This window comes from Rousettus aegyptiacus, unplaced genomic scaffold, assembly GCF_014176215.1.
Source record: "Rousettus aegyptiacus isolate mRouAeg1 unplaced genomic scaffold, mRouAeg1.p scaffold_m13_p_12, whole genome shotgun sequence".
Lineage (NCBI taxonomy): Eukaryota > Metazoa > Chordata > Mammalia > Chiroptera > Pteropodidae > Rousettus > Rousettus aegyptiacus.
In genome coordinates, this window is record NW_023416287.1 from 65960752 (window position 1) to 65973074 (window position 12323).

The following is a 12323-nucleotide window of genomic DNA, read 5'->3' on the forward strand; positions in this document are numbered from 1 at the left end:
TGCGATGGAAGGAACATAACTAAGAGCCTTATAATTCATAGAACCAGATCCGGAAGCAAGAAATCAGGACTGCTTCTGTTTCTTCTCTTTCCATTCTGTACTCCTGTCATGCCAGTCAACACTTGTCTCAGAGAAAGGACCATGGTGTGCAAAATGCCATTGTTTATTGCTGGGGATCTTGCAGCCATAAGTTTTGGCTACTCATACACTCTGCCTGTTTCTTTTCCATGTGGCCTACTTAATTTTGGCATGTGCATTCATTAACCCCATACACTTGGCTATGCCTTTATTAGATAGCAGTCATCAGAGTTCCTGCAATATCCTTGCTATTTTCTAAGTTGTTTTTATATTTTATCAGCCTGAGATATTCTTCACAGATAGAATGTGAGCAGGGAAAGGGAAAAAATATCATGATGTTAATTAATATTTAGCTATGGGTTGGTCTTTATTCCACTTTTTACTGAGACATACAACTAGATTGAAAAGTGGTTAAATATAGGTTCCCTCAAGTCCTCATTTTAAATGAGAACAAAATAACTCTTTCTGCAATCTAGAATTTTTGATATTTACCCTATAAAAATATTTGTTCTGGCATAAATGAATTTTCAGAGACTATAGAAGAATTAGTAGGAAAAAAAGGGATTTTTTAATTCGGTAAATATACCCTATGATCTTTTTATACCCTTAATGAATTGCATTTACACCTCTCTTTTCTTATACTTTGTTACTGGTCCTGAATGCATAAATACATGGTAATGGTCATATTGACATCTTTCCACCTACCTACCATAGCCCTCTTCTACCATTTACCCTCCCATCTCCCTTATCTCAAAAGACAGTTTCCTCATGTGGCCTCTGGTGTATGTCATACAAATCTGACCTCCCTAGGAAGCACGTGAGAGCCATGATTATTTCCTTGTCCCAGTCAAGCAAAATTGCCATGTCCTCAGCCAGGTATTAAAAAGAAAGCAACTAAATTAATTATGTTAAGGTGAAGTCTCAGACTCTCTGAAGGAAATTTGTACATTTACAGGAATAAAATTAATTTTTTCTAGCTTTATTTGGGTATAATTACAAATAAAATTGTAATATATTTAAAGTGTAAAACATAACGGCTTCATATACCTATACACTGTGAAATGATTTCCACATTCAAGTTAGTTAACACATCCATCACCTCGCAATTACCTTTTCTAAATTTTTAACTTTCAATGAGAACGCTTAAGATAGCTATTAGCAAATTTCAAGTTTAAAATACAGTATTATTAACTACAGTCACCGTTAATTAGAGCCTCAGAACTTATTCATCATTTCATCGTACAACACTTTTTTTTTTTTTTTTTTTACTGAACTTGCTGGGTCTTTCCTTCTCAAGCTAAGAACTGTTTCATTGGTTTGAATGATATTCCCTAATACACAGAAATGAGTATATTAAATAAAGGAGCTAAGTTAAGGGAATAAAACAAAGGGCAAAAAGGAATGACTGAATTAGAGAAAAAATAAGATGTGAAGAGGAGAGGTGGAAGAAAATGAAGGGGGAGGGAATGCAGAGGATATAGACATCTTATGACATGCAAGTCTCTTCCCTTAGTGAAATTGTGGCATTGCATAGCTCATTAACTCCGTCCTACCCAGCTCCCCTTGACATCCACTAACGCGTATCTTAAATTTTGCTTTAGCCCATTTTGGTGTGTGTATATGTGGGCAATGACCTACCACCACTACCCTTAGGAAAAAAAGAGCAGTTCCCTTGAGTTCTATTTCATACGATGCCACTTTGGTCTTTCTTAAGAGGCCCAGTGGGCACTGTATTCAGACATGTCTGGATTTAAACCCTAAATTGGTCATCTGGCCAATTACTTAATCTTTCTAAAGCTCGGTTTTCACATTGGTAAAATGGGAATGATAATACCAACGTTATGGTGTTCTTATAAAAACAAATGAGAAAATTTCTGCATAGTACTTGGAACATAATAAACTTTTAGTAATAGTAATTGTAGTGTCATGACCATTTTTCTTAATTTTATTCTCATCATTCCTATTTCTTCTCCCAGAAAAAGTCAGGTTTTCTTGTACTATTGCAGAAAATTTGTCCTGTTGTAGAAAATAGTATACTTAACTGCCTTACCTTTTTCTACCTCTCCAAACTCAACACTCTCCGAACCTAAAAAAATGTTTTTAAAGGAAATGTTAAAGCACATAGGCCTCTCTGGCCAACGTCTTGATGCTCAGTGTTCTATAGCGCACTTTACTTCTCACTCTCCTTTTCCCAATTCCATGGAAATCACACTCATGGAAGTTGAGATAACAGGTACCCCAGGTCAGTAGCAACCCCAGTTGTTTTTCTCAGCACATGGGAGTTAGACCAGAGAGGTCCTCTTTCTTTTTACTACTCTTTTTAAGATCAACCAAAGCAAGAGATGAATTAGAATCCTTTCAAGCACTAGGAGTCTTGCTGGTAGTGTCCTAAAGCACTTCGAATTTCCCAGATGGGAGTCATTGCCTAAAACCTGAACATCGAGTTTGTATACCCAGCCACTCTGGTTTCTGCCACGTGAGGAGCCCATCCCTGCCTTCTCCCATCATCTCTGCTCCGCTTTGACATCTCCCCTCTTTTCCTGGCCTTATAAAGCCAGCGCCAGCCTTTTTGCCCTCTCCCTTGGATAGTTGCTCTGTAAATGCTTCCATTGAGACTGGCTGCTCCCTTTCACTGAGAGTTGGTTCTGCCTGTAAAATAAGGCTATCTTTGTTTTCTTATCGAATCCTGGCCTTCTTCCCCTAAACCAGCCCATGCAAGGAACTATAATTCTTTATTTGTGCACCCACAGACATGAACATTTTGGTGGGGTGAAAGTCCATATCTTTTATCAAATCATTAAAAGGGTCTAAACTTTAAAAGAAATTACAGATTAGACAGCTTTACAGTGCTTAATTAGCTAATACAGTCTGTCTTGTCATGGCCTTTTATTGAGAAGCTAAATTTAACTCAGTCACTTGAAAAAATTGGAATTACAATCTTTAGTTTTCCAAAATATTTTATAAATGTGCATGTGTATATATATGTATGTGTGTGTATATATACATATATATAGTATAATCCCACTATAATGAGATGTGGGGCTCAAAAATTCAATTACAAAATTCAAGGTTGTCTTATTTGCAAGATTAATTAAAAATAATTAGTCTAATTATAGAGGGAAAACAATTTTCATTAATTTGTTTTCACATATTAGATATTTAGGAAAAAGAAACAGACATACATTTATAAAGAGTGCCATCTTGGGCTGAACTGAGAATGTTCCAAATGCTGAGAAGGTAGTCATTTCCTAACATCCACCCCACAGAAGTTAAGCCCGCGGCAATCCCAGCAAGAAGGCAGAGAAGACTCTCAGACAGTATCAGAGTCAGCCATCATTTTACCATGACCCAGTGGGCCTATACATATAGCATTACTACTCTTAAGAAATATAAATGTGCACAGAGGGGGGGGGGAGAAGGAGAGAGGGATACAGCCATATTGTCCCAAAGACACATCATATTGAATAAAACATCATTCCCTAAAAAAATCTTAGGTCCCAGTACAGTGCAGCAAACAGATGATACCCTCCTTATGGTCGTCTCCCCTAGGGACCCTTGAGCAACTTAATCAAAAGTGCTTAGGCAGGGCTCCCAAGTATTTTAACGACGTTCTTATAACTTTGAACCTCACATGACAGAGCCCAAATTTTGATCATTTTCCTTCCAAAAAGTTCCTTTTTACCTATGCCAAGTTGCTCCCAGCCTCACTCTGCAAGCTTTAAGCCCTAACTAATAGTAAGAAGGAGGTTACAGTGATACCAGCTGCTATTGAGCAGGAGTCCTAGCTTCATACCAAGTCAAATGAAATAAAATGAAACCAAATAAAACCAAATATCCTTAAACGTCATATATACTCTTACCCCAGACTAGCAGGTTCCTGCCTGACTTAAAAGTACGACTGACAGTAGTTTTGTTTTCCCAGAAAAAAAAAAAAAAAAAAAGAAAGGTTTTCTCATTTTTAATCACATTTTCTATTTTTAGAAGTTTGACTCATTACATGCCCGTATCAATGGATGTGTATGTATATGTATATGTACATTCCCCAAAGAATTAATTATCTTCTCCTTTGGCGCAAAGTATATTTTATAGTGTGTCTTACAAGTTAGAGAAATATATTACAAAGCAACATAAGAATTCCAACCTAATGTTGTACAAATAAGTTCATGGTCAAACTCAACTAGCATCATTTTTCTAGCTCAAACCTGGCTGTATATCAGGAGCACCTGTGGTGCTTTTTAAAAGCACAAATGCTCAGCTCCAAACCCAGATTCAGTAAATCCAGGTATTTGATTTTTTTAAATTTATTTATTTAAATTAGTTTCAAGTATACAGTGCATTGGTTAGACATCTATTTGCATTTTTTTGACACAGTCTCCAGGCTGGTGTGATGGGAACCACATTTGAGAACTACTATGCCAGATACTTTCCAGGGAAATCAAATGCGTGATAACACATCCAGGAAGTCATTACGCTAAAATAGTGAGCTCATGTCCCTTGCCCCCCACAACAAAATGCAGGTTCCAAGACCAGAAGATGACATTCGAAGTAAAAGACACACTTGGAAACCCATTTAGCCATTTATTTTAGTAACAGCATTTTCCTGCTTTCAGGGGCTCATCTTAATAAAGGACTAGGAAATAAAAGCAAATGCAATTATACTTTGCCTCGGGAAAGAGCTCTGAATACTTCTTTTTATTATATTGCCAAAGATTAGGGCTAGAATGTAAATCTGAGAAAGTCATATCAGAGGCCTCTTTTATTAACAGAAATGGAAACAGGCATTTATACACCACCAATAAATCAATTAAAGGAGGAAAGGAGCTTGAAATGGCCTTCATTGCAGCTATTAACTTCAGAGAGTACAGCAGCTGGTGATTGCTGAACCCAGCATCTTCTTGTCATCCACCTGGAGCAAAACGGACAAGAATAAAGTATGGGAACGGTCTCATCGTACTAAACACAAAGTCTGCAAATCTTAAGTGTTTGATAAAGTGAAGCAGAAGCAAAGTAGAGCCAGACGTTTCCAAAAGCATTGTTGGCTTTTGTGGATTGAAACTGTGAGAGTGCGACTCGTTGGTGTGTTTATGCGTTGTCTGGGTTTACACAAACCTAGATGCTGGAAATTGTTTGAATCACCATGATTATTTCCAGTATAACAGTTTTAAAATAGGAGGATTCTACTAAAAAGTGTCACACAGGAATTTCTCAGTGAAATTGGAGAAAGCTGTGGACCCGTTCCTTCTCCATCCTCCTTTTGACCTGTTAATCATCAACTTCTATCAACTTCTTTTCAGTTTACCAGTTTCCAAAAATCTTAAACTGTGTTGAACAGTGGCAGCTGGAGTAAGATTACTGGTTATTAGAATTCATACTAGCCTGAGAATTTAAAAATTAAAAGCAAAAAATAAATGGATTCAATTTCCTGTTCTACCAGAAAATACCATGTATGTTTTTTGGGCATCTACTTTACCTACCAGATCCTTAGGTTCAACTATAATTTGGGAATACCCCCCCCCAAAAAAAAAACACCTCCTCAAGGGGTTATAGGGAAAAGCATTTTATAATCTTCAGAAATTTATACAAATATAAGACACCATTAGGTTAAGCTTCTACCTTTAAAAAGTCTTCTATGTCATGTGTAATAGAAATATATGTTTATTATGGATGACGTTGGATTAAAGATGTGAAGGAAGTAACTCGAGGATGTGATATTTCAATGTGAATTTATTCTCAGTGTGCCAAAATACAATTCATGTTTCTTCTAACACTCTATGCCCTACATTAAACTTATTCTTTATATCTTGCTGTCTCCCACATAGTTCTACTCTGCTATTTTATTCGTTCCGCATCTACAGGGGAAAAGAGTTTGAACTCTCCCTGTTCAATTTTCAGCCCTCTTTTAATGACTAGAGTGGAACAAGGGTGACTTAGTGAACTCACCTCCTACAAACTCATTATTGCCATGAGGGCTGCAGATTGTTTCCTAATATGTGTGAAGCGCTGTGGGAGAGCAAAAGCTGAGGTCCTCACCTCTGTGCTTCCCCATGAGGCCTACCAATCACCGGGCCCAAATGAATGTGTCCTAAATCTCTCTCAAATCAATCCTTTAGCACAAAACAGAATATTCTCACTCCTGAATCACAGAAATATCCTCCTAACTGGACTCTTCCCTTAGTCATGTGCTCCCATCCCCTCCCCTCCTGCCTACCCAGTTTCTCCTCCACTCCTATAAGAAAGCCCTGTACTGTCTAGATGTGACAAATGAGACTCTGTAGATCTGATGCCTGTTCACCTCTCCAGCATCTCCACGCACACTTGCACTCAGCAATACTGAGCTATTTCCAATTCCCAAAGGTGCTGTGTACCCTTTTAAAAGCACAAAGCTCTTGCATGATTCTTCTAACTCTAATTGTCCTTCCTTCACTCTTTTCTATCTGGAAAATTCCTGTTCATCCTTTAAAACTCTATTCCAGAGTCACCCTTTTTGTGATGCCTCTTTTAGATCTTTCCAGAAATAAACTACTGTGTCTAGCAGTATGCACTTTCATTATTGTACATATTATACCAAATTGTAATTATTTGTTAGAATAACTTGTTTACCTTTCTAGACTGTGAGTTTTTAAGGGCAGGGGTAGTATCTTATGATCTTTGGATCTCGAGAAACTAGCAGAGTGTCTGTCTGACAAATTATAGCTATGTTATAAATATTTTTTAAGAAAATAATAGATAGATTCTTATAAGTGAAAACATACACCCTGTATAATTCGTGAGACTGATCTGATCTCTAGTAAAAAAAAAAAAAATCTGATGGGGCTCATCACTTCTTTAATACCATTAGTTCTTTTCTACTCTTTTGACATTTATGTAATCTTCTGGTAAATTCTAAGGTTGTAAGCATTGCATCTACATGAAAGGGCAACGCCAACCAACCAAATTAGGCCTGTTGGTGAGCCACGTACTTTGTGACATTGTATCAGAAGTAGATTATTTTTTCCTCATCTCCTCCATATGACTTTGGGTGGCTATACTTATACTGAAATTCATGAAAAGCCAAGCTTGACAACTTCAGAGTAAAATTGCTCTGTACAAGCACTGCCTCCTTCTCCTACTGAAAGGGTTGCTCTTCTCTCTTTCTAAAGCCATGAGAATGTGGTCAGGCATTATGTGTCTCAAGTCTTACTGGTCAGAGTTAAATTGGAAACTAAGGCGCCCAAAGTGAATCCTATTGGATTCATGAGCTTGCTTTGTCCACGAGTCCCACTATTGAATCAGTGTAGGCTGTAAACTAGCATGCGTTTTTCACTATTATGACTGTGATCAATGGGTAATAAATGAGTATTCTCAATTTTATCTAACAATGTTGCTTCTCAGGAACTCTGGGGTAAAATGAAATGTGTAATTTTTCCTTTTATATTTATAATTATATTTCATGCTTTCTGTTATTTCAAACCAATGAGTTTTTTCTTCTTTTCCTCATAAGGTACATGTTTTACTTAGAAGTGAGATTTAATACCTATTGTGTAACTAATGATGGTTCTTTTATGAGTTAATTAACCAAAAAAAATGGTGATGAATAGACCAAAAGGTGACATCAGTGTAGTTCGCATCTATTTCAACTCCTGTTTCATAAGACAAGATTTTGCTTTAAAATATATTATCTTAGATTATAATAGATATAAATTAGTTTCTCTCATTTCAAATAATCATTTCTAAAACTAGTTCAATTTGAATTTCACTCTTCTATGAGTCAGTTTTTGGAAATATAATTGAAAGTCCATTTCGTAGAAAGCAGACTTGGCTCTACTTTTCTGTTTCTTTGTTTTTATTTTTTTTGTACAATAAATATACATTTATTGATTGGATTTTGCTAGGCACTGTGAAGAATTTAAAATTTTTGACATTGCCCTCAAAAACCTTAGAGAGACACACAAAAAGTTAACTTGAAAAAGAAATGTCACAAATAGTACAAAAAGCAACATAAGCAGCAAGCGCCAGGAGTTCAGAAGCCAGTCTTTACCTCCCTGACATTTTCAGTCAGAATTTCCAACCTGCCATCCCTTGTGATTTATTTTTAATGTTTTTTTTTTCATCTCATTCCAACATATAGGTAGACGCAGAAACACATCACTGGTTCTGTCCCCTATTTCTCTTTTGACTCAGCTCTCATTCTGATCTTTTGAAATAAAGATTGGGAGCTATATCCATACTATTTTTGAATGTCAGATTCTTATGTCCCCATTTCCTCTGGGGTAAAGGAGATGGAGTTAAGTGAATCAGGAAATGTGTGTTTTTCTTCATATCTCTGTATATCAACCATACCTACATATTTAAAATCTTATAAAAAGGATTCAGTCATTTTCAGTGGTGAATTGTTATCAAAGCTTCATTAATAACTCTTTCCAATTATTAACAACCCTTTCCAATTAATATTTAACCTGACCCTGGTTATATTATTATCCATTGCAAATGGGTAAATACTTTCCTTGACTACGTAAACCAAGGCTGATTCATGCCCTTCTTTTCCTTCCAGGCAATAGGCAAATAATCCTTGACTCATAAAAGCAACTTGTGAGGCTGTTTGAGCAGTTAAACTGATATCACAATGGTTTCACCATCTTTTTTTTTTTACCCTCGAGTGAGTCACTTTATACACATCGTTATTACCTTTTGAGCAGTCTTTTCTAAGTAGTACTGTAAAGTTACCTCAGGTAATCAGCCTCTCTCACATTCGCATACCTTTCTTTCCAGTTCTACAGCTGTAGTTACCTCATTGTGTTTTCATTGCTCTTATGCTTTCGTATCTCCCCCACTAGAGTGTAAGCACCTCGAGGGCAGGAGCTGTGACTTGATCACAGTTTATACCCAGAACTTTGTTGTTTGGAGTATAGAAGGTACTCAATAAAGGTTCGTTAAGTTTAGCATTAAGAAAAAGGCGTGGCAGGGTATGGAGGCTCAGAGGAAAGTTAATCATAGAGAGTTATGGGGAATTTCAGAGGAAGATACACCTAAATTGATACCTGAAAGGTAACTGCAGGTTAGCTAGGCCTAGGGAGAGGACAATCCAGACCAAAAAAAAAATAGCATGGACAAAAACCCATATGTGAGAAAGAGCAGGTAAAAAGGTCAGCTATGTCTTACATTTACCATGCTTGAGAATCAAAACAAAGTGGTATACATACTTTGTGTGTGTGTATGAGAGAGGGAACTTTATTTTTTTTAAGTTTAATTAGATATAATAAAAAATCAATTCCCATTAACCTATAAAACCCTTCATATTTAGCCCAAAACCCTTGGTCTGACTAAACAACATTTCCATTAACTTTCTTATTATTTTCTCTTTCCTCAAGTCAAATTTTAATTTTTTGTATCTTTTTATATATATTCTGTTCTGATTCTTGGTATTTTTTAAAATAGATCCATTGTGGACAACAGTATTTTCATTTAAGTAGAGAAATGTGAACCTAACCACCTTGCATGAAATTATGTATAGAAAAACTATTGCAGGTTTCACACACTCAACTTAGAAATTAACATTTAAAAATCACCTGCTTCTTTTTTTTTTCTGGAGATATATCTCTCTCTATATATACATATATAGATACACACTATTTTTGTGTGTGTGTGGTGACGTTGGTTAACGAAAGCCAGTAAGTTTCAGCTGTACACTTTAACAGTAAGGCATATTTATATTTACACTGTGTGTTCACCTCCCATAGTTATATTCCTTTCTGTCACCACATATTTGACCCCTTATTCCGTATACCACCCCATTCCGCCCTTCTCCCTACCCCCTGGTAACCACTAGTCTATTGTCCATGTCCATGAGTCTCTGTTTGTTTGTCTTGTTCATTTGTTGTTTTTAGGTTTATATCCCACATATAAGTGATATCATGTGATTTTCAACTATTTATGTCTGGCTTATTTCACTTAGCATGATTATCTCGAGGTCCATCCATGTTGTCGCAAATGGCAGTATTTCATCTCTTCTTATGGCTGAGTAATATTCCATTGTATATATATGTACCACAGCTTCTTTAGCCAATCATCTATCATAGGACACTTTGGTTGCTTCCATATCCTGGCCACTGAATAATGCAGCTATGAACATCGGGGTGCAAATATCTTTTCTGATATGGGTTTTCAAGTCTTTGAAGTAAATACCCAGTAGAGGGCTTGGTAGATCATATGGTAGGTAGATCAATTCTTAGTTTTCTGAGGAACTTCCATACTCTTTTCCATAGTGGCTATACGAATTTGCAGTGTATGAGGGTTTCTTTTTCTCCATATCCTCTCCAACATTTGTTATTACTTGTCCTGTTGATGATAGCTATTTTAACAGGTGTAAGATGGTATCTCATTGTGGTTTTGATTTGCATTTCCTGACTAGCTAGTGATGTTGAGCATCTTTTTATATATTTATCGACCATTTATATGTCCTCTACGGAGAAGTACCTGTTCAGGTCCTCTGCCCATTTTTTGATTGGATCATTTGTTTTTTTGTTGTTATTGAGTCATATTAATTCTTTGTATATTTTGAATATGAAGCCCTTATTGGAGGTGTTGTTTGCAAATATATTTTCCCATTCAGATGGTCGTCTCTTTATCTTATTGATGATGTCTTTTGCTATGCAGAAGCTTTTCAGTTCGATGTAGTCCCATTCATTTATTTTTGCTTTTACTTCCCTTTCCTTTGGGGTCAAATGGATAAAATCCTCTTTAAGTCCAAGGTCCTTGAGTTTAGCTCCTATGTTTTTTTCTATACATTTTACTGTTTCAAGTCCTTATAGTCAGGTCCTTAATCCATGGTAGACAACAGTCTAGTTTCATTCTTTGCAGGGAAAATCACCTCTTTCTAAATTAAGATTTTGGAGTATACAAAGAACAACTTGCAGCAGAACGTGGTGGAAGACATACTGGTCTTGGAGTCCAAACGTCTGTGCCATTCACTTCACTAGGTTAATATGATGCATCAATCTCATCATTTGTTGAAAGGGATCCTTAATATCTGCTATATTATTCATAGGTATTCTCAAGATTGAAAGAGAGGCTATATGTGAAATGAATCGCCTAACCAATTGTAGACTGTTATATTCAGGGTTGTATTAAGTTATAGCACAAGGCATCTACCATTGTAGTTATTGTTTGTTAGAAAATAAAAATTGTATAATCCCTCTAACAACAACAACAGCATTATATGTGGAAAAATATGTACAGCAATTTAAGTTAATGAAAGTAAAACTATCCTTTTGAAATACACAATTTTAAATAGTTTGTCTCTATGTTTTTGGCATAACTACAGCAAGTGTGTTTACATAGAAATGGCTTTTTGCCTCATTAGCATGAGGATAATACACATTGTAACTATTTTGTCTTGTAGAATGATTGAAGATAGTGGGAAAAGAGGAAATACCATGGCAGAAAGAAGACAGCTGTTTGCAGAGATGAGTAAGTATGGAACTTTTAAGGAAGACTTTACAGTTAACAATGAATACTCATGGGAAAGCTAGAAATAACCACTTAATCTTTATGACACGTGTACTTTTCCTTAAAATCCTAAATTTCTTGCATAAAATGTACATTTGGGTATTTTTCCCTCCTATTAGGTAAAAATTAGTTCGTGAATCATCATAATCCCTTACTACACTGTATATTTTATATGAAAGAAAAAGTGTCATGGACACAAATGTATACATACATACACATACGAACAGTTGATAAACTCTATTTAGTGTTGGCACTAAAAGAGTCCACTAAACTTTAAAGTCTGTGTACATTTCTCTGCACTATTATAGGCACTAGATAACATTTGTGAAATGAATCACTAAATGTCTTACCTACAAAATTATATCTTATGTTCATATTGGAAACAAGAGTCAGGCATGATTACCAGAACAAACTATAAGCTGTCATTTGTACTTCATGCAGGGGGGAGAATCTGTCCTACAATCCAATTTCTAAAAAATGAAAAGGAAAACAGAAGTTACGAAGAGCTTAGGAATGACCTGCTGTACAAGGGAAGCCAAACCAAGACTGTATTTACTGACTCCAAGGGAGAACCCACTAAATAAAAGCTACTGGCTTATGTAAATGCATAGTGCCATATGAGTCATTGGTTGGTAGTGTCTCCCTTATAGACCATGTTTCTTTTTCATAAAGAAGAACTTGACATGGGGGGGGGGACATATATCTAAATTAAATAATATAGAGAAAAAAAGTGCAATTCTCTCCTTCCCTGCATAAAGAAT

General features: G+C 36.0%; 1 protein-coding gene across 37 annotated transcripts in view; it reads left to right on the forward strand.

Annotated features, from left to right (window-relative positions):
• The window catches only part of DTNA (dystrobrevin alpha), a 330024-nt gene that overhangs the window by 199845 nt on the left and 117856 nt on the right, over positions 1–12323 (forward strand). For all 37 annotated transcript variants that reach the window (XM_016153937.2, XM_016153946.2, XM_036229943.1 and 34 more), the window contains one exon: positions 11456–11523. In XM_016153937.2, the coding sequence (XP_016009423.2) occupies positions 11457–11523 (67 nt within the window). In that variant the 5' untranslated portion in view covers position 11456. The remainder of the gene's footprint in view (positions 1–11455; positions 11524–12323) is intronic.